Source organism: Bactrocera tryoni, chromosome 2 (genome assembly GCF_016617805.1).
Source record: "Bactrocera tryoni isolate S06 chromosome 2, CSIRO_BtryS06_freeze2, whole genome shotgun sequence".
Classification (NCBI taxonomy): Eukaryota; Metazoa; Arthropoda; class Insecta; order Diptera; family Tephritidae; genus Bactrocera; species Bactrocera tryoni.
This window is the reverse complement of record NC_052500.1, coordinates 27,483,160-27,501,058: the sequence shown is the minus strand read 5'-3', so window position 1 is coordinate 27,501,058 and position 17,899 is coordinate 27,483,160. Positions and strand designations below refer to the sequence as shown.

The 17,899-nt window shown below is 35.6% G+C and overlaps 3 protein-coding genes across 13 annotated transcripts in view; all 3 read right to left on the bottom strand.

The window, feature by feature from the left end:
• The window catches only part of LOC120767756 (serine-rich adhesin for platelets), a 75,396-nt gene extending 69,730 nt beyond the window's left edge, over positions 1–5,666 (bottom strand). For 7 of the 11 annotated variants that reach the window (XM_040093972.1, XM_040093978.1, XM_040093980.1 and 4 more), the window contains exon 1: positions 5,609–5,666. The gene's annotated coding sequence lies outside the window, so the exon portion shown is untranslated. Of the gene's footprint in view, positions 1–4,754; positions 4,834–5,110; positions 5,316–5,339; positions 5,485–5,608 lie in introns of those variants that run through there. The other 4 variants (XM_040093975.1, XM_040093973.1, XM_040093974.1 and 1 more) reach the window with 4 other exon arrangements.
• Positions 5,667–6,284: 618 nt separating this feature from the next.
• Positions 6,285–7,837, bottom strand: LOC120769822 (ribonuclease P protein subunit p30). Its single transcript, XM_040097030.1, has 6 exons — positions 7,568–7,837; positions 7,311–7,498; positions 7,188–7,256; positions 6,850–7,124; positions 6,708–6,787; positions 6,285–6,559 (listed from the first exon to the last, which is right to left on the bottom strand). The coding sequence occupies exons 1-6, from the start codon at positions 7,656–7,658 to the stop codon at positions 6,363–6,365; spliced, it is 900 nt and encodes a 299-aa protein (XP_039952964.1). The 5' UTR covers positions 7,659–7,837; the 3' UTR covers positions 6,285–6,362.
• A 386-nt stretch (positions 7,838–8,223) lies between these two features.
• The window catches only part of LOC120769821 (tRNA-dihydrouridine(16/17) synthase [NAD(P)(+)]-like), a 69,124-nt gene continuing 59,448 nt past the window's right edge, over positions 8,224–17,899 (bottom strand). Inside the window, exons 2-8 of the mRNA XM_040097029.1 lie at positions 13,769–13,982; positions 13,471–13,641; positions 11,152–11,311; positions 10,876–11,071; positions 9,482–9,730; positions 9,236–9,410; positions 8,224–8,901 (exon numbers count right to left, since the gene is read on the bottom strand). Coding sequence (XP_039952963.1) covers positions 8,380–8,901; positions 9,236–9,410; positions 9,482–9,730; positions 10,876–11,071; positions 11,152–11,311; positions 13,471–13,641; positions 13,769–13,954 — 1,659 coding nt within the window. The 5' untranslated portion in view covers positions 13,955–13,982 and the 3' untranslated portion in view covers positions 8,224–8,379. The remainder of the gene's footprint in view (positions 8,902–9,235; positions 9,411–9,481; positions 9,731–10,875; positions 11,072–11,151; positions 11,312–13,470; positions 13,642–13,768; positions 13,983–17,899) is intronic.

Sequence of the window (17,899 nt, the reverse complement as noted above, 5' to 3'; positions counted from 1 at the left end):
TGAAATTATGTATCTGTTTTAATTTTCAAATTGAAACTTATGACCCTTCAAATTGTCAAAAAAATATTTTTTTCACAATTCTGCTAACTGCATATAAATATTCGTTTTACGGACCACCTTTATGTGCATAGAACAACTGCAGGGGTGTATCTGTGTGGAATACCATATTTATGTATGCATAAGTGTGTGTGTATGTTTGCATCTGTGCTTTGGCATTACTATTGTTACTTTTGTTGTTGGCTCTGCTGGTGCTGCTGCTGCTATTTGCCACACCGCTCGTTTCTCACTTGCGCTTGATGTTGTTATTCATCGTCGTTTTTGACGATTACTTTTTTTGTTTTTGCCGCTGCCCCTGTATGCATGTGTAGTTGTTGTTATTAATACGTGTGCTACAGTTAAAGATACATAATTATTTCTAAAAAGCAACTTCTGCCTGACCATTGTCGTAAATTTCTCGAAATTTCACGATTCGCCTAAGCAAACCGTAATTGCAGGTTTGCCGATAGCGAATGTATGAAAACTGTACACGCATCCCGTTTAAATAGACGTCTTATTATAATACATGCAAAAGTATATACATATGTACATATGTATACGTATAAACGAACGTTTGTACATATAACTTATGTGTAAATCAAATGTACATGCATATTATAATATAAATATTCGTGTGTACAAAATATTATTAGGTATAGATACACATCTGAGTCGATCAAAAGACGTATCTAAATAACACAAAATCTCTAAATTAAACTTACCGATGGGTCTATTGTGCCATTCTGCGGTTATCGTCTCCATGCAGCTCGGTTTGCAAGTAAACGTCTTACAAACGTTTTATCACACACAAAACACTTCACATATGACGTCTATGACTTGGGTCGCAAAATGTTTAACAAAATTCTTTTTCTATTTTTTCTTTTTATTGATATATCACTGTTTCTTTGAAAAAGTCCTCGACATTAAAAAATAATATGCTATTATACCCAAGTATTTTATAATTCAAAAAATAAATGTTTTGTTAGCATATGTTTCAACTACACTCTTCACTTCTTATTTACGGAATTAAAAAATTTGTAATACGATTAACACTGACTTTAGAGGCTTCATATTGAAATTTGTAGATCATAATTTTCATGTTGCGTGTATTTTCCCGAACTTATTGTGCTTAGGTTAGGTTAGGTTATACGGGCCGGCGATCACGTCATACATATACCCAAAGGTCCTTAATAATGTCAGATAGAAGTTCAGTATAGTTTGAGGTCATTCGCCATACAGGACGTCAACGCTTTTTGCGTACTTTAAGAATGACTTGATCTCTAAATATGTTTCTACTACAAAGCTCCTTAATAGATGAGACGAGTACTAGGTAGAGCTGGACACAGGCAGAGGAGGTGCTCCCGGGTCTGTAATAACAACTTCTCTGCACTTCCTACATGTATCGTCAACTCTTATGCCCATCCGGCTTGCATTTCACGCCAGTAGGTTGTGAGCTGTCAAGAAGCCAACAGCCGTCCAGCAGCCCCTTCGAGACTGTGTGAGTAAGAAGCAAGCGAGTTTTCAGATCTGCCGGTCAGCCCTTTAGGAAAGTTCCTTGTATATAGTTTTTATTGACTTTCGTATTTCCTCTACTTGTTCGGTAGACAGTCTGATAGAACTTTTGGCAAACTCATCAGCAGTTTTGTGCATAATTCAGAAAGATACCATTTTCAAATTGCTGACTGTCTTCCTTGAAATCATAAATTTTAATGCAAGTCAGAAGAAAATTCCTGGAAATTCTGAACCATAAAGTAAGTAAGTAATGCACATATAGTCTAATGACAGCAAAAAAATAAAATTGTTCTGATATTAAAAACAATGCTCGTTGCCCAGATGAAATTTGCCACAAAGAGAAATTAATAACGCGATCCTCACAACTGCCGAAAAAATTACATAAAAAAACAACTTTTTTTTGATAGAATTGCTTAGAATTTTTATGCGGTCAAGGACTGTCAATTCGGTAGTATTCTTTAAAATTATTTCCGGAAGAGTTTCTGCCGCTACAACCACAACAATAACGTTGTAAAGAAAACCAATCAGTAAAACTAAAATAATAAAACCTTTTCATTTGCATTTTTTATATAGGATTTGATTGACTTAATGATAGCGTGCTGTTATTAACTGTATCTTTCATTCAGTTGTTTAAAAACTTTTAGTATACACACTTCATTTAAGCAGCAACAATTACTAAAGTGCATACACATTTAAAAGTGCCATTAAAAAAGAAAAGATAAAATAATATTTTATTTATACATACTCAGGCGTAATGCATACGTAAAGCCATATTGGATTTGAGTGCAAAAGAAAACTAGTAATGAAACATTTGAAGCATTCGCGATAATTATACCATTTGGGAAAATTGTGGAGCAAAATAACACGACGTATGAATATATTTCCTATATATGGAGCTGACGAATACAATATGCGCTTAGGATAATTAATAAGCTTTTAAAACGATTGTAATATCGGTCAAATGCAATAGCAATATATACAAATATATGTATTGTGGGAGATTTCTAATTTAGCAACCTTGTAATTGTAATAGAAAAAAAGTATAAATAGAAATTTATGAATGTTCGCACAAACATATTGGTCTCAGCAGAGTAAGAAAAATAAGCCTTTTGATAAGGTGGTATTATAATAAATACATATCATTTACAAAATTTATGTTACTCTTATTTCTCAACTGTTCATGTCGAAGATGAAAAACTGCAAGTTTTAGTTTAATTGTCACAGGTATATATTTGTACAACGCTTCTGTCAGTTGTTTGGCAATCATCTTTGCTTTTGTATTTTCCCAGCTTGTATAACAGCCTTTCGCGTACGGCAAAGTATATAAATATGCATATGTATTAATAGTATATAAAAGTGCACACAAACACACTTATAATATGAACGCGCGAACATAGTTTAGTTTGAGATTCTTTTACTCATTGCTCCCTCAATTCATTTCATTTCATATTTTATGTAAATCCAGTAATCCAACCAAGTCTTTTTTGTCGTCTTCTCTACACTGTGCATGTTGTTGTTGTTGCCCGCTAATATACGACACGAGCGGTAGTTATTGGTGTTATTACTTGCTGTCGGTTGATGTTTGCGTTGTCGGCGATGTGGTCTTGCCAGTGTCAGCTTGACTTTTTTGTTTTGCCTTTAATGATGTTGTTGTATTTGGTTTTAGATACGAATTAATGCTTTATACAATTTAAGCATCCATTGAAGTACGTACACAGACGCACTTTTAGGTACCTTTGCATGTACATACATACTTACTTTCGTATATATGAATGTGCTTATATAGTACTCAATTACTAGGTACCATAAAATATAATATCAACAACAACGAAATGTAGCTGCGTATACGTATGTATAATGATTTCTTGTGCACATATGTACATGTATGCATGTTTGTATGAGAATACATCAGCAGTTGAAAGTGTGGCGTATGTATCTTTAGCAATCAACTTACACAAGAAGCGTCACAGCGTGGCGCGTACAAACATCAGTACATTATAAAATGCGTACAGATGCTAAAATCGATGTTCGTTCACATTCAAGAGGTGTGTGAAAGAAGCGAACAATAAGTAGAGTAAAAGCGATTTTGTGCGACAAGCAACGTTTTTATTCACATTTTACTCACATTACCACTCTCCGGCTTTTGCATCTGCTTTTCAAAATGGATGTAAATATCTACAAATGTACCCTTGTATATATTTACAGTGCCAACACTCGGCCTGCCGGTTTCTACACAAGCCTATTTAAATATAATGACCTGAATTTTTGTTAAACTATTCTCTATTTGCTCATAAAAATTACTTCATTTAAAATAAAATAATAAACAAACTCATATACAGGCATGTATGTACACACATACTATACGTGTTCAAACATCAGATGATCTCTCAAATATGTATTTGTATAACTCAAAGCTTGTACAAAAACAATAATTTTAATTTATTTCACTAGTTCCTTTCAAACTCAAATTCATCAAAATGATATTTGTATAGGTATATGTATATATTTTGTATGCAATAATTCTCAAAAAATAAACTTTACTCCAGGTCAAGTTGTATTAATTATAGAACGAAAGTTTGAAGTCAAGTTTTTTTTTAATTTTGCAAAAGCGAAGATAGTAGTAGAGTTAGCTAATAGTGGAGAAAGCTCAACGTCAATGTTGGTGCAGGTGCAAGCGACAGCAAAACGTACATATTCATGTATCCACATACACACGAAATAGTGCATTCGGCGACATTCCCGATGACGACAATACAAAAAAAATTACAATGTTCATCGGTTTGAATGCACTTTATAACGATTGCATATACACGAACATTTGCGAATACGCGACTTTTTCTTGGTTATAAAAAATGTATGCAACGACAGACACTGTAGCACTAGTAACAAATGAATTAAAAATTCCATAAAATTAAATTGAACTCTTAACATGCAATTTTACATTGCAACCGGCAGAAACCATTGCGTATGTAGATATACATATATTATAAAGCATTAAATACTGGCACCCAAGTCGTCTTGTAAAACAATATGGTCATATACATTTGTTTTAAATAAAAATATATACATATCATTAAACTATTGTTCCATCATAATCGATGGGGTGGCATCGTAAGTGGTGTCATTGCGAGCGAAGAGCGAGACAAGAAAAAATGAATTAAAAAAGCAATCAACTAATTTTCAACAAACTTCTCTACAACACTAACGCAAACATAGTCATTGACGTCGCCATCGCAATCGCCATCTCGAGTTGCCTCTCTATGTCGCGGAGACAAACGAAGCAAACTCGAATGAAATCAAATCCAGTGGGGTAAGGTGCGATGTGCGGTCGCGAATGGGGAGCACTGCTATGGGCACTGTACGACGGTCAAACGTACATACACGAACACCTATGTATATAGCATTCAAGCACACAAAAGTCCAGTACCACAAATTTTAATTATGCAAATCGCCGCGCTCAGCAAGAATTCCTTCTTTTCCGTCTTCACACTGTGTATATTTTTAACAATCTTTACACAATTTTCTTTTAATATTATCTTCAGCATGCGGTTTTTTATCTTACTGTTTTTTTTTTGTTTTCTCCTTAATATATTTCGTCTCTTTGACAATTATTCTTTACTTGTTTCATTTCGAAGCTTCCTATTTATTATCACAGATATTTATTGCACTTTGTTGTTTATGTTCATTTTGCACTACCGATCCACGATTAATATAATTAATTTTTTTACAAGCAAAAAACAAAAGAAAATTGACTGCTATCGCTTTTTGGGGAAACGCGACCAAATACTAACGATGAACAGCAGAAAATGAAAACGAAAAACCCAACATCGCCTTCGTTGGCTATCGTTGACGCGAAGTACAGAAATTTTTCTTCTACTCGTTTTCTCCTAATTCTCGATTTTCACCGAGTGTCTGCAATTCAACTATAGCGAAAAGTTTTCAAAGTACTTTATCGCTGTAATTACACAATTATTTTATAAAAAGTTTACAACAAACTATAACTGATAGATTCATAAATCAATTAATGAAATATTTATTAATTATTTTTCACTTATTTTACCGTTTACACAATTTTTTCACACTAGCACAGAGACGTACGCACCAAATCAAAGACCTCCATTTTGTTTTCAGAATTCATTCTTTTTGCCGACGACCATTCAAATGACAGTTCAAAACGTCGATCCACTTCACAGCATTGCCATATAATCACACAGGAATCTCAAATATTTAATTCTGGCAAAAAGAGGAATTTGTGGAATGGAAAGAAAATCGACATTCTCCTGCGAATGAATGCGATTTCGCCCTATTTAAAATATATTTTCTAACTACTATTATTGTTAATCATTAGCGCTTTTAGCTAAAAAAAATTCTTTACTTTTAGCCAAAGCCGCTGTTGTTACTTTATATTTCGTTTCAGTATGACTAAGAATATATGAGAACAGTTCAAGATCAGTCGTTAAATGAAACACACTAGGGTAAAATCTCCATATCTAAGAGGTTTTAATGTTTTCATATCTTTGAGATTTGTACTTAAGTTTTGAAACGCAGGATCCGAAGTTTTTCACATAGTATTTAACCCTTTTATGAACTACATTCCTATGTTAAATCAATTGCTAGGTTAAACAAAATTTGGTGCTGCCGTATTTTTTAATAAGAATATTTAGATTTGCTAACGAATTTTGTAAATAGTACACATGCATTTTTAATAAATTCATTTAATTAATTTAAATTAATTCAGTGAATTAGTCCCTTTTTATATGGGTTATATACTAATGGAAAATTAAACGCATTTAATTTTTTTATATTATTTATTTCTAAACAAGTTTCTTTTTCTTTTTACTGGGTGGTTCTGGCGAATTCGTGTCCACAATATTTTCCATTTCTTTATTTTCATCACTATCATCATCAGCTGCTCGCTCGGAATCAGCATCGTCAGAATCAGATGAGTCGGAAAACACCACTGGTCCGGTCGATCTCACGAACATAAATGTTTTACCAATGCGACGACCCTCTGCAAAAATGTGAAAGCGACAAAGCAAACAATTTAAAAATCTTACAATATAAATATGAAAAATCTAGCTCAAAAACAATCATAATTAAATATGTACATACATATACACCTATAATTCGGTTATTTTTAAATTTACAATTATACGTACGAGCTCTCAAAAATAACTGTCTGCACGCTTTATTCACAGCATTCTTTCCTTGGTCCTCAGACAAGCCAAAGATATAAGCCCTAAAAGAGAAATATTACTAGTTATTATAACACTTTGTAGCGTAGTTTAATCCATATATTACAGATTGGCCACATCGTATGGTCCACGCAGTTCAAAGGGATTAGTTGCGCCACTACTGAAAATTATGCTTTTTGTTTTACCACGAACGCAATAATTGTGTGCCAGTTTTATCATATCCTTTCGTACGTTGGAGTCTCTGATTGCTGGTCCATATTTTATTTCGAAAAATAAGCCTCTCTTGACACCTATTTGATATGCTTTTCGATTCACCAACAACTTTACACCCCCATCAGTGTCGAAAGTCACCAAGTCTCCCGCGAAAGTTGTACAACAGTGCTGAAGAAATAAATATACATATGTATTAAAAGTTAATGAATTTTAAAGACTTATTTGAATTACTGTTAGAGCAGCATCCGTTTTTGGTTGACCGGCCACCAGATCGTATTTCTTTAAGTTAAGTGAGTTCGTCTGAAAAATAATACAATTAATTGGATGCATATTACAATTTCTAAAATCGTTTACCATGGCATGCGCTACACTAACGTCAACATATAATATTGTTAACCTTTGTAAAATTTTTAATTGATTTTTAAACTCATCTTCAAACGATTTTAATGCGACAGGTGGCGGAAATATGTCAGGAGCACGCTTGGTAGCATCGCGTCTGCTGTGATCAAACACTTGCTCAATAGCAATAGTTTTGTAACCCACTAACAATGCAAATATGTACATAAATAAAGAACATACGCATATAGCAGTATAATTATCAAATGTCTTACAACTGATTGCCTCTTTAATTATTTCTCTCAGCGCCTTCTCGTCCTTTTGATATGGTATGCATAAGTCATAAAACGGATATGTTTTCTCCATTATTAATTGCAATTTTGCTTCTCTATGCACTAACAGTTTTATTTATTGGCAAATTAAGTTTACTTTTGCTCTTTAGCTAGTTAAAGTTTATTCATATTTAGATTTAACTTTAGCGTTATATTTAATATTGAATTAATACCACTTTTTTATTGCCCAATAGCAAAACAATTCAATTTACAACAAAAGTGACGTTTATATTTTGACGTCGCCGGCTTAAATATTTACATCAGCTGTTTGTTACACGTGCAATCTAGGGTTGCCTAACACATTGAAAAATTAATTTTCGTAAATATTTGTAATTATTGTTATTATTGTTAGATGAAAAAAATTTTTGAGGTTTAAATATTATACTTATAAAAAATAAATAAGAACATCGGAGGCTTTAGAAAGTATACATATGTATATTTATAAATGATCAGCACATTGGCACATTTATTAATCCACTATTAAAAAATTCCAAAAAAACATTAAAAAAAAAAAACAAAATGATCCTCTTGACATACATATGTACGTCAAAATTTCTGCCATGGATCGTGTTCTCAGAAATACAGAACAAAATAAAATATATGTATTGGTAAAACAAATTTTGGCGCGATCTACCAATAAGAAATTTATTTGAATATTGTATTTGGTACAACATAGTTTCAACTAATTTTTCTAAATCTAATACATATAAATATGTACACAATTTAACTAATAAGTACGCTTTAATCATTAGAAATCAACTGTTCCCATTGAGAACAGTATTCGTCTCTGCGCTGTGTAGAATCCTCGTCGGTTTATCGTTCGCACTACATTCGTCTGTCACTTCATCCACATCATCAGAGACACCAGAATCTTGTTTACCCTCCTTTTGATTTTCAAATTTCTTCGCTTTTATACGACGTGATTTGATCAATATACCATGTCCAGGACAATCGCGGTCTTCAGTGTAACATTTCTCACGACAGCAGATGCGGCATAAACGATACTCACATTTGATGCCCACCGGATTCGCACATTGATCACAGCACTCCAAGCTACGGTCGTGTCTGCCTTCTGGCTTATTAGGACGACGTAAGCGTCGGCGTAACTTTTTCATGCGCTTGCGTGATATCTCATTGCCTTCGGTATCGAAAAACTGACGTTTCTGTCTATTGGGATCCTCAGCCAGGCGCACCTTCTCAGCTATAATTTGTTTATGCAGTTCTGGAGGTACACGAACGTACGGTTGACATAGCCACGGTGGCAAGGAGAGATTCAACTGTGAAAAAATTAAGGTCAACTATTAATTAGCAGCATAAAATATGGCTTAATTTAAAAATAGGTTATTTCATTAATTTTTCTTATTTATCGTTTACAATTTATAATATGATGTATTGAAATATTTTTTAAATAGCACTAATAATAATCAAATATATATTAATATTTTTACGACATTGTTTGGAAAACAGTTCTTTTCTGCACAACAATAACTTTTAATTAAAATTGCTGCTTCCCACGCCTTGTGTACACATGTCATGAATGTCATTAAATAATTACGCATACGCAGTGTACCACAAGCCAAACAAGGCCAAAGCACTTAGGCAAATACTTACACCCTCTTCGATAACTAAAACGCTGGGGTCTACCTCCTCCGCATCATAAACCTCCGCACCCACATGGAATGGCTCATATTTGTGCTTAATTTTCCCAACGACAGTGCGAAAATGCTCCAACTGATTCGACACTGCCAATTCTTCGCGTAAGTCTGCATTTGGTCTTAAGTTCATTCTTTATTGGAATCAAGAAAAAATTAAATAAAATATGTGTAAGCGAATAATACTAAAATAATGTATACATACAAATGATGGAAGATTTTGAATAAATGCCCACGTATATAAGACACTGGGCAGGGGTATTGCTGCACAAAGTCTAAATACTCCTCTGCCATATCCCAGGTTTTCACCGATTCGCCCGTAAATATGGCTGGATTGTGTAGATTCCCTTCAGCAGTCATGACACCATCGACTCCTGTTTCCGACAAGCAACGCTTTATGTCTTCGAGACCAAGAATATTGCCATTAGCAAACATGGGTATTTTTATATGTTGTCTATAGAGGATATATTAAGAAAATCAATATTTTAGTTAAGTTTGAAGTGATGTCTATATTGCAAATAAAAATTTTTAAATTAAAGATCGAGGGAATTTTCACTCTTGATATAGATTGATATTTCTAACGACTTATTTCGAATGTTGTTAGTGTTGTAGCGGCAGAATTATACGATTTAACAGTCCTTGACTGGATAGAAATTCCGGTCCGTTCCGTTTTCGTAGACCGGACTGTCGTGAGAACGGGCCTATTTCGAGTCGAATACTTCTATAGACACCGCTTTTAAATTATGGATAATTATTACTAATTGAAAACAGGTACCACTCCTCCTAGCCTCTTTAAATATTCATAACATAGGTATAATATTATTGTTGTTGTTGTAGGGAAGGTATAATTTCCAAAATAATTTCTTGAATGTAGCCGATAGCCCTTGCCAGGATGAAAATCCGAGTCTATTCAGATTACATAGATCTAATTCTCGTAGAAAAAGTCTTGATATTACTCCTAAGAAGTGATAGACCCTTCGAAACTAAAGGCTTTTCTGCACGATTAAATGTTTGTGATAAGAAATCAATCACCTATAGATATATTATGTAGGCTTGGCGTTTTCAACAAAATTTCTAACCCAATAATTGTCTGAAATTGACTCCGCGATCTTCTTCTTTATCGGGCCAGACACTGTTTACGCAGTTATAGCCGAGTTTATAACTGCGAAGGATGTTGTTTTCTGGGTCTCAAACCCAGCGCATAACCCGGGGGTTCTCACTTTAGCTCGCCTTAAAATAGATGCTCTTTGGCTATCCAGAGGATACTTGTTCTAAGACCGGAAGCCGCGAGCTGCTTGAGCCATGTGTAAAGTAATCATTTCTGGCCACTTCCAAGTGAATGGCGCTTAGAGAACTTTCCTCGCTTGCATAAACTTCTACACATGATTCCGAGTTGGGATCTGAAAAAGTCTATCATAAAGTCCAGCTAATTGTAAGCGAGTTAAATTTCATTAAAATAGTATTTCTAGAAACTTTAGGAGCTCGAAAAAATTGAACCCGTTGTTCGGCCATACAATCCATATACATATATAGTAAAAGTCATACAAATGTAAAAATACCGTTATTAAAAATAATTTGCAACCAATGGTGTACTTGTACCTTACTTCTTTGATGTAACTCCAGTCGGCGATGCCCGTGAGCGGACCCTTTTGTTCTCGTGTTCGGCCATGTACGGTGAGCAGTTGACAACCCGCCGCTTCGAGCATTTTTGCATACTCAATCGTGCGCTGACGATCTTCGAATACGCGAATTTTGCACGTCACCGGCACAGAGAGCTGCGTATGTAGTGTATTTACTGGAAATGTTTGCAAGCGTAAATAATATATATGTATAAGGTTATGCGAATGGCGGGAGCAGCAAGAACACCATACATACCAATTTCTGCTAACAGCTCCCACTCGTCCTGCAGAAATGCACCATAATGGCCACGTTTTGCAATCGCCTGCGGACAGCCCAAGTTGATGTCGACAGCGTCACAGTGGTCCTGTGCCAAGAGCGCAGCCTCCAGCAGCGTTTCTGCATCGTTGCCGCAAAACTGCAAATGAAATAGAAAGGTTTTTGAGAAACACATGTGACAAGGAATATGCCTTTGTATGATGGATTGCCATTTGAACAGAGCTCCTTGAGAGACTTTGTGCATTGAGGGGCTCAGTTCAAGGTTTTGTGTATTTCAAATGACTTTCTCTTGAATTTCGCATAAATAAAGGTTAAAACAGCGTGAAGAGTATAACGAGAAATATGGCCGTGAGTGAAGTCAATGCCAATGTCATGACAAAATGCAATTGAAAATCATGTTAATTGTAAGGTTGGCTTTTATTTTCTACTCGCCAGAGATGCTGGTGGGAAATCGCATGGTAGGATACTTAGCCTTACTGCGTGGACGCCAATAAGACTTTGGCCCGTTAAAAAGCCCCAAAACTAGAGAGAAGCTGTTCTAGGGTGCCTTTTCTTGCTATCTCATCAGCTTTACAGCGTCCTGCGATTCCGCTGTGGCCTAACACCCTTAGTAGTCTTATCACAAAGAGACTCCATGCTACTGATAGCGAGGTTAGGCACTCTTTGACCAGCGCTGAACGCACTGTTAATGAGTTCAAGTGTAGTATCGCCGCTCTGCTATCTGAGTGGTAAATCTACTGCTACCTTAATGGCTGCAACCTCGGTCTGGAAAAAAACTGCAATAGTCAGAAAGTCTGAAAGTGGAGTTGATGGAGAGCTCCTGACAGTAAACCACTCCACCAACCTTCCCCCCAAGCTTTGACTCATGCGTGAAGAAGCTTGCAGCCCCTCTTTTCAAACGGCTTCTTCCCACCCACAACTCCCTCGCCGGTATGGGTAGAGAAGGAGCCGCTAGAGTTCGGTTTTAGCGACTCCATGATCCAGACGTAACGGTATTTTTTTTTTATATTACTGAAATAATCGAGAACTCTTTACATTTATCGAATTTTTTCGGATTGAAGATAACTATTACTAGGATCATTATTAGACTAAATTTCACATCTTACATCTCCAAATTCGGTGCACAAAATTTGTGTTACCGATTCTTCAAATTGGACTAAGATCGAGCTCCATTTTGAAACGAGCTTCTAAGCTTATTTTATAGTATTACTTAGGTATATAACTTTAGCACAGCAAAGGTCTTGAAAAAGCATAGAACTTAACTCTATTTTTGTTGTTGCAACAAGTATGGATCGGATATACATAAATCTTGGTTAGTCCCGGTTACATAAATCCAAATATGGTAACTCTCTTTCACAAAAAAGTGAAATCGGTCTATACCATCTCAGCTCTCATGGATCGCATAAAAATATAAAGATTTCCATTGCATTGGCATATTATACTAAAAACGATCTGATTTCATCTGATCCGGACTCTCAAAACACCTAAATTACTCCGGCATATTATACATATGTATATCGGTCAATGTTGTTGTTGTAGTAGCGGCAGACAGTCCTTGGTCGGATAAAAAATCCGGGCCCGTTCCGGTTACGTAGACCCGACTGTCGTGGGAACGGTCAATATCAACATACTATATGATCTGATCACATTTGACCCGGACTATCAAACGTGTCCATAATCTTTTAGTTGTTATAGACGGTCCGGATAGCCATTATAAGTGCTGGCGAGACTTAAGATATCCAAGGCATAAGCGAACCATGGTGGAGGATCTCTTATGGTTTGGACTGCTTTTGGCGCCAAAATATACGAAGTTTGATTGGAAACTGAACCGATTCAATTTGCTGGAGGCCGAAATGAGAGCAATTGGATTTTACAACCGGAGAACGCTCCAATTTAAACCGCGCGCGGAGCTTAAACAATTTTCTCGTCAAAAACTTGTCATGATTTCGTACATACCACTTAGAATGTAAAAATTTTGTGCGAACGCTAATGAGATTTGGTAACGAAAAGCGGTCTGTGACTTCTCTTACTTACTTTATACAACAAATACTAATTTCCTTACATCGGAGTTTCTCATACATCTAGAAAATATTCCAAACATCCTTATTTCCCAATAATCTATTTCAATACTTGGGCGCACCCGAACTCTGAACAACCTTACCAGCTTTCACTTGCTATTTTCCATTACCTACTTCGCTTAACACCTAAAATGCCGCCTGCAATATATCAGCCAAAAAACACAGCCTCTTTTACCTGCCAAAAGGTGGCTTGTACGCAATCTTGATTTGGCTAACAAACCTGTATAATTAATGGTCGATCTTCGGGGCATGTTTGTAGCGCATCCTTGCGATATTTCGGATCCTTGGCAAACAAGTTGCTGTGGAACATTGGCGAGTAGCACAGTTGGGCACCATACTTGCGACAGAACATACGCCAGGCCAATTCGCTTTGATCCACCATGGGCGCCACCTACAAGCGAATGAGATTTGAAGAGAAAACAAATTTTATTTTCAATGTTAGCACACACGAGCAAGGCATGTATAAGCTTGTAAGCACATATGTATTCACAAATTTATTTTGTTTTGGTTGCACCTACCACATACTGAGGTGATCCAAGGACTTTGCGGTAAAATTCATAACCTTCAAGTTTAGGGCGTGTTGCTGTCGTGTCTTTTGCTGCTGTATCACTTTTTGCTATTTGTACATCGGTTGGCGGTGTTGTAGTTGTTGTAGGTGTGGAACTGGCATTGGTTGTTGTGGGTGCGACGATTTCATTCTTCATCTTGTGCTTTTGTTACGGAATTTTACAACTGAAAGTTTAAGCATATGGATTTTAGGAATTAAAAATATTGTCTTTTTGTAAGTTGGTTGCGATTTTCTCACAAAGAGAGAGAGAGTGAGTATGGTAAGTTGTGAATATTTTTGCTAATTAGTCGCCAAAGTTATGCTTGAATATATATCCGCCCAGTCCAACTATAACTGTCTTATTTCAGTTTAACTAACCATTTACCGAACCATTGAGAAAGTTTTTCCAAAGCTTGAGTTCGGGAAATGGTTAGTTAGACTGAAATAAGTTAGTTGGAATAAATTTGACAACGTTACAAAAAGTTCGGTCGGCACGTGACAGATAACAGAAAGTCCATCATGGATGTGCTCATAATCGAACGCGCCATCTGACTATCAGAAACCGGGGTATGATGACCAAGAACCTGCTAATCTAGGTGCGATTCCTAGAAAGGACGGAATCATCTGTAACCAAGCGTTCATAACATTGGTCGTAAGTAAGAAGGTTACAAAAAGTTTGCATCCGTGGAGAGGAAAGGTAGTGAGCACACAAGTTACCGCAAAGGACAACCTGTGACTTCTGTAGAACGGAGAAACGGACAGCATAGTCATGTCCCAGAACACAGAAGTTGCTTTTTATCAATTAGAATCCGTGTACGCTATTAAACTTTCATTCTACTTCTAAATGCAGCTTCGTTTGAAAAGTTATACCAGGCAGAATGACACGATTGTCTCGAATGCGTTACATACGATTTCTGATCATTTGTTTGTTTTAGATTCTGCATTTTAATTCGAAGACGGCTGAATATATTGAAAGGAGCGTTAAACAAAAAGTAAATTTAAATTATAAATGGCCTTTGAATTATCAGCGACCCTACAAATCAATAGGAAAGCAAATATTGAAGGTGGCGTTTTTATAAATCCGCTAAAAGTTTATAAATCCCACGCAGCTATATATAATTATTCATCAACATTTAATCATAACAATTAATATGTATACAAGTAACTAATCCCCACCCGATGTAAAACACTTATGACAACAATTTTTACAGTTCTCGAAATACTTTTCATACGAACTTTTTGGGATGACCTTCTGGCTCCTTCAGAGAATTTGGTTTTATCTCTTCGATCGACTAAAAACGAGTTCCACGATCTAGCCTGTTCTAAGAGACCTGTTTACGGTACTCTTTTTGAAAAAAAATCAGCTTTATCGGAACGAGTCGCGCAAGAACGCATTTCATACCCAAGATGAAACGGACTCGAGAGATATGTCGAGCTTTCTTGCCATTTTTTCATCAGTTGAAGAGATCGAAGATCGTACAGAACGAGGCATGTCTTCAACGATCCTTGACCGTCTTTGAGGGCTTTGTACTACTCGTAGGCTTGTGTTCTTGATAAAACTGAATCACCGTAAGCCTTTTCCAACATTCCGCACATGAAATTTGATTAGAAATACAATATTTTAGACAAATTCTTTGTTCGATATTTTAATCCACTGTAAAAATCTCAATACACTACTAAGGTGAACCGACTTAAGCAGCTGCTTGTTGATAGTCATTAAGGACAGTCATATCAACTTAGCACAAATTTTTTCTGAAATATGATTTACCCGGGGAATTTAATTACAATTTCTACGTGCTTTTTTGGCACATCGTATAAAGCTTTGATTCAACGCTATTTTTGAATAAGAGTTAGACTTACTTGAAACAGCAATGACTAGAAATTACTAAAAAATTTAACACATGTTTTTGCCAGATATTCGATTAGAGGAAAGCTCAGATAGCTCTAAGGCTTGATTTTCAGACATCTGATAAGGTAATTTATAAAACTTTTCATTATAGTAAGATCTTCAAACACAGCCTGACTATATCAAAAAGAATCATTTATTTAACTATCTACAAGAGAATGAAGCTTCTTACTTTATCACAAATAAAGGGTGATCCAAACAGAAGTACTTTTTTCAGATCACGCACGAGTCAAGCTGTCATTTTATTTTTTTTTCTGCATTGTTTGGCATTTCATCATGCAAAGACTTACGCCTGAACAACGTTTACAAATTCTTCAACTTTATTACGAAAATTCACGTTCCGTAAATAATGTATTTCGCGCACTTCGCTCAACTTGTGGTCAATATAATCGGCCTATTGAGCGTACTATTTGCTACAGAGTCGATTCAGCGCCGTTTACAGAAACTCGGACTGACTTATGGACCGACTTGGCGCATTTTAAATTGAAAGTGTACCAAATACAGCTTGTGCCAAAGCTGAAGTCGCTCGACTTTCCCAAGCAATATCGCTTCGCTCTATGGGCTCTTGAAATGTTCCAAGAAGATCCGACGTTTTCGAGCCAAATTTTGTTCAGCGATAAGGACCATTTCTGGTTAAACGGGGATGTAAGCAAATTTGCCGCATTTGGGGCTAAGAGCAACCTGAAGAGATTCAAAAGCTGTCACTTCACCCAGAAAAAGCAAAGGTTTGGTGTGGTTTCTGGGCTGGTGAAATCATCTGAGAAGTAGCCAACATTTGAAAGAGATAATCTTCATAAAATAAATGTCAAAGAATGTTCTGTCGAATGATAATAAGTATTCTCCATTAAATTTGAAGTTTCTATGTTTTTTACTTAAAAAAAGTAGGGAACGTCGAAATCGATCACCCTTTAGTAAGTACTGCGTTGTTGAAAAACTTCAATAATTATTATTTATTTCCAAGAAAAATGATAATGTTTCCGAACAAATTTTTTTATCTAATGAGGCACGAAATTTAAGCTCATTTTCAGACAGAAACAAGACATACAGACATATGTTCGTAGCATTTGGGAATTAAACGAATAAATTTGAAAATTTTTTAGTGTGACAAATTGAGAAAAATTAATTAATAGGTATTTTTTATTAAAATGCGCTTTGTTGATAGAAAGTATACGAAATACATACGTCAAAGCAGAATAAAAAATTTGTGACACTTCTTCATTTCAGTGCCATTTATTGAAAAACGAAACAAGAATGTGCGTTAGGGTAGCTCTTAAAACATTAAATGACATTTTTTACTATTTTTTCTAGCATAACTAGAAGGTTCCGTTTCAGCAGAGTAAAGATTTATATAATTTACACAATTTCATGCCAAATAAAATTAAATTGTTAGTTTACATATGATTTCGTTCGACCGATATTTTAGCATTAAAGATATCAAAAATATTTTTTTGGACTGATTGGAGAGAGAGTTAAGACGTGACGTATATCTCTATTTTTTATCTTAATACATTTGAAATTTTGCAGATTGATTGCAGGAATCTCGGCAGCTGCATTTTCCGCCTTTCTAAAGAAATAGTTGTTGGAAACCAACAATCTCCAATCAGTAGATATATCTCCGCGTGTGTAATGCCATAATTAACTTAAATTGGCACTTATATTATATAAGCTACATTGGTAACGGTTTGTCCTACAGAAAAAAGAGCTTTTACCGGGTAAAGTTGTGGTAAAGTGTTTGTCACAGCTTTGACTATAATGGTATTGATGTAAGGTCTGATGTTTAGGAACTAGTTTTTCGCAAAGTTTGTTTACTGTGGAAGCGATCTAAAGTACATACTTGTATATGTAAAAGTGATCTGCGTAACAAGGTGCGTCGATCTGAGTGAGTCCATCTGTACATACACGAACTAGTCTCTCAGACTTTGAGATATCGTTCAGCATCTTTGAATATGTGCTTTTTTCATCATTAACATATTCATTTGTAAGAATCGTCGAAATTGAAACATTATAGGTTATAGCTGCCTTTCAAACTGATGGATAAAACTCAAGCCCTTGTATGGAAAACTATTTTATTTGTCAAAGGTACTAGATATAGCTCAGCCTAGAAATCCAACGCAGAATAACTCTTGCCAACAGGTGTTACTTCGGACTGAGTAGGCAATTGAGAAGCAAAGTCCTCTCTCGACAGACAAAAACCAA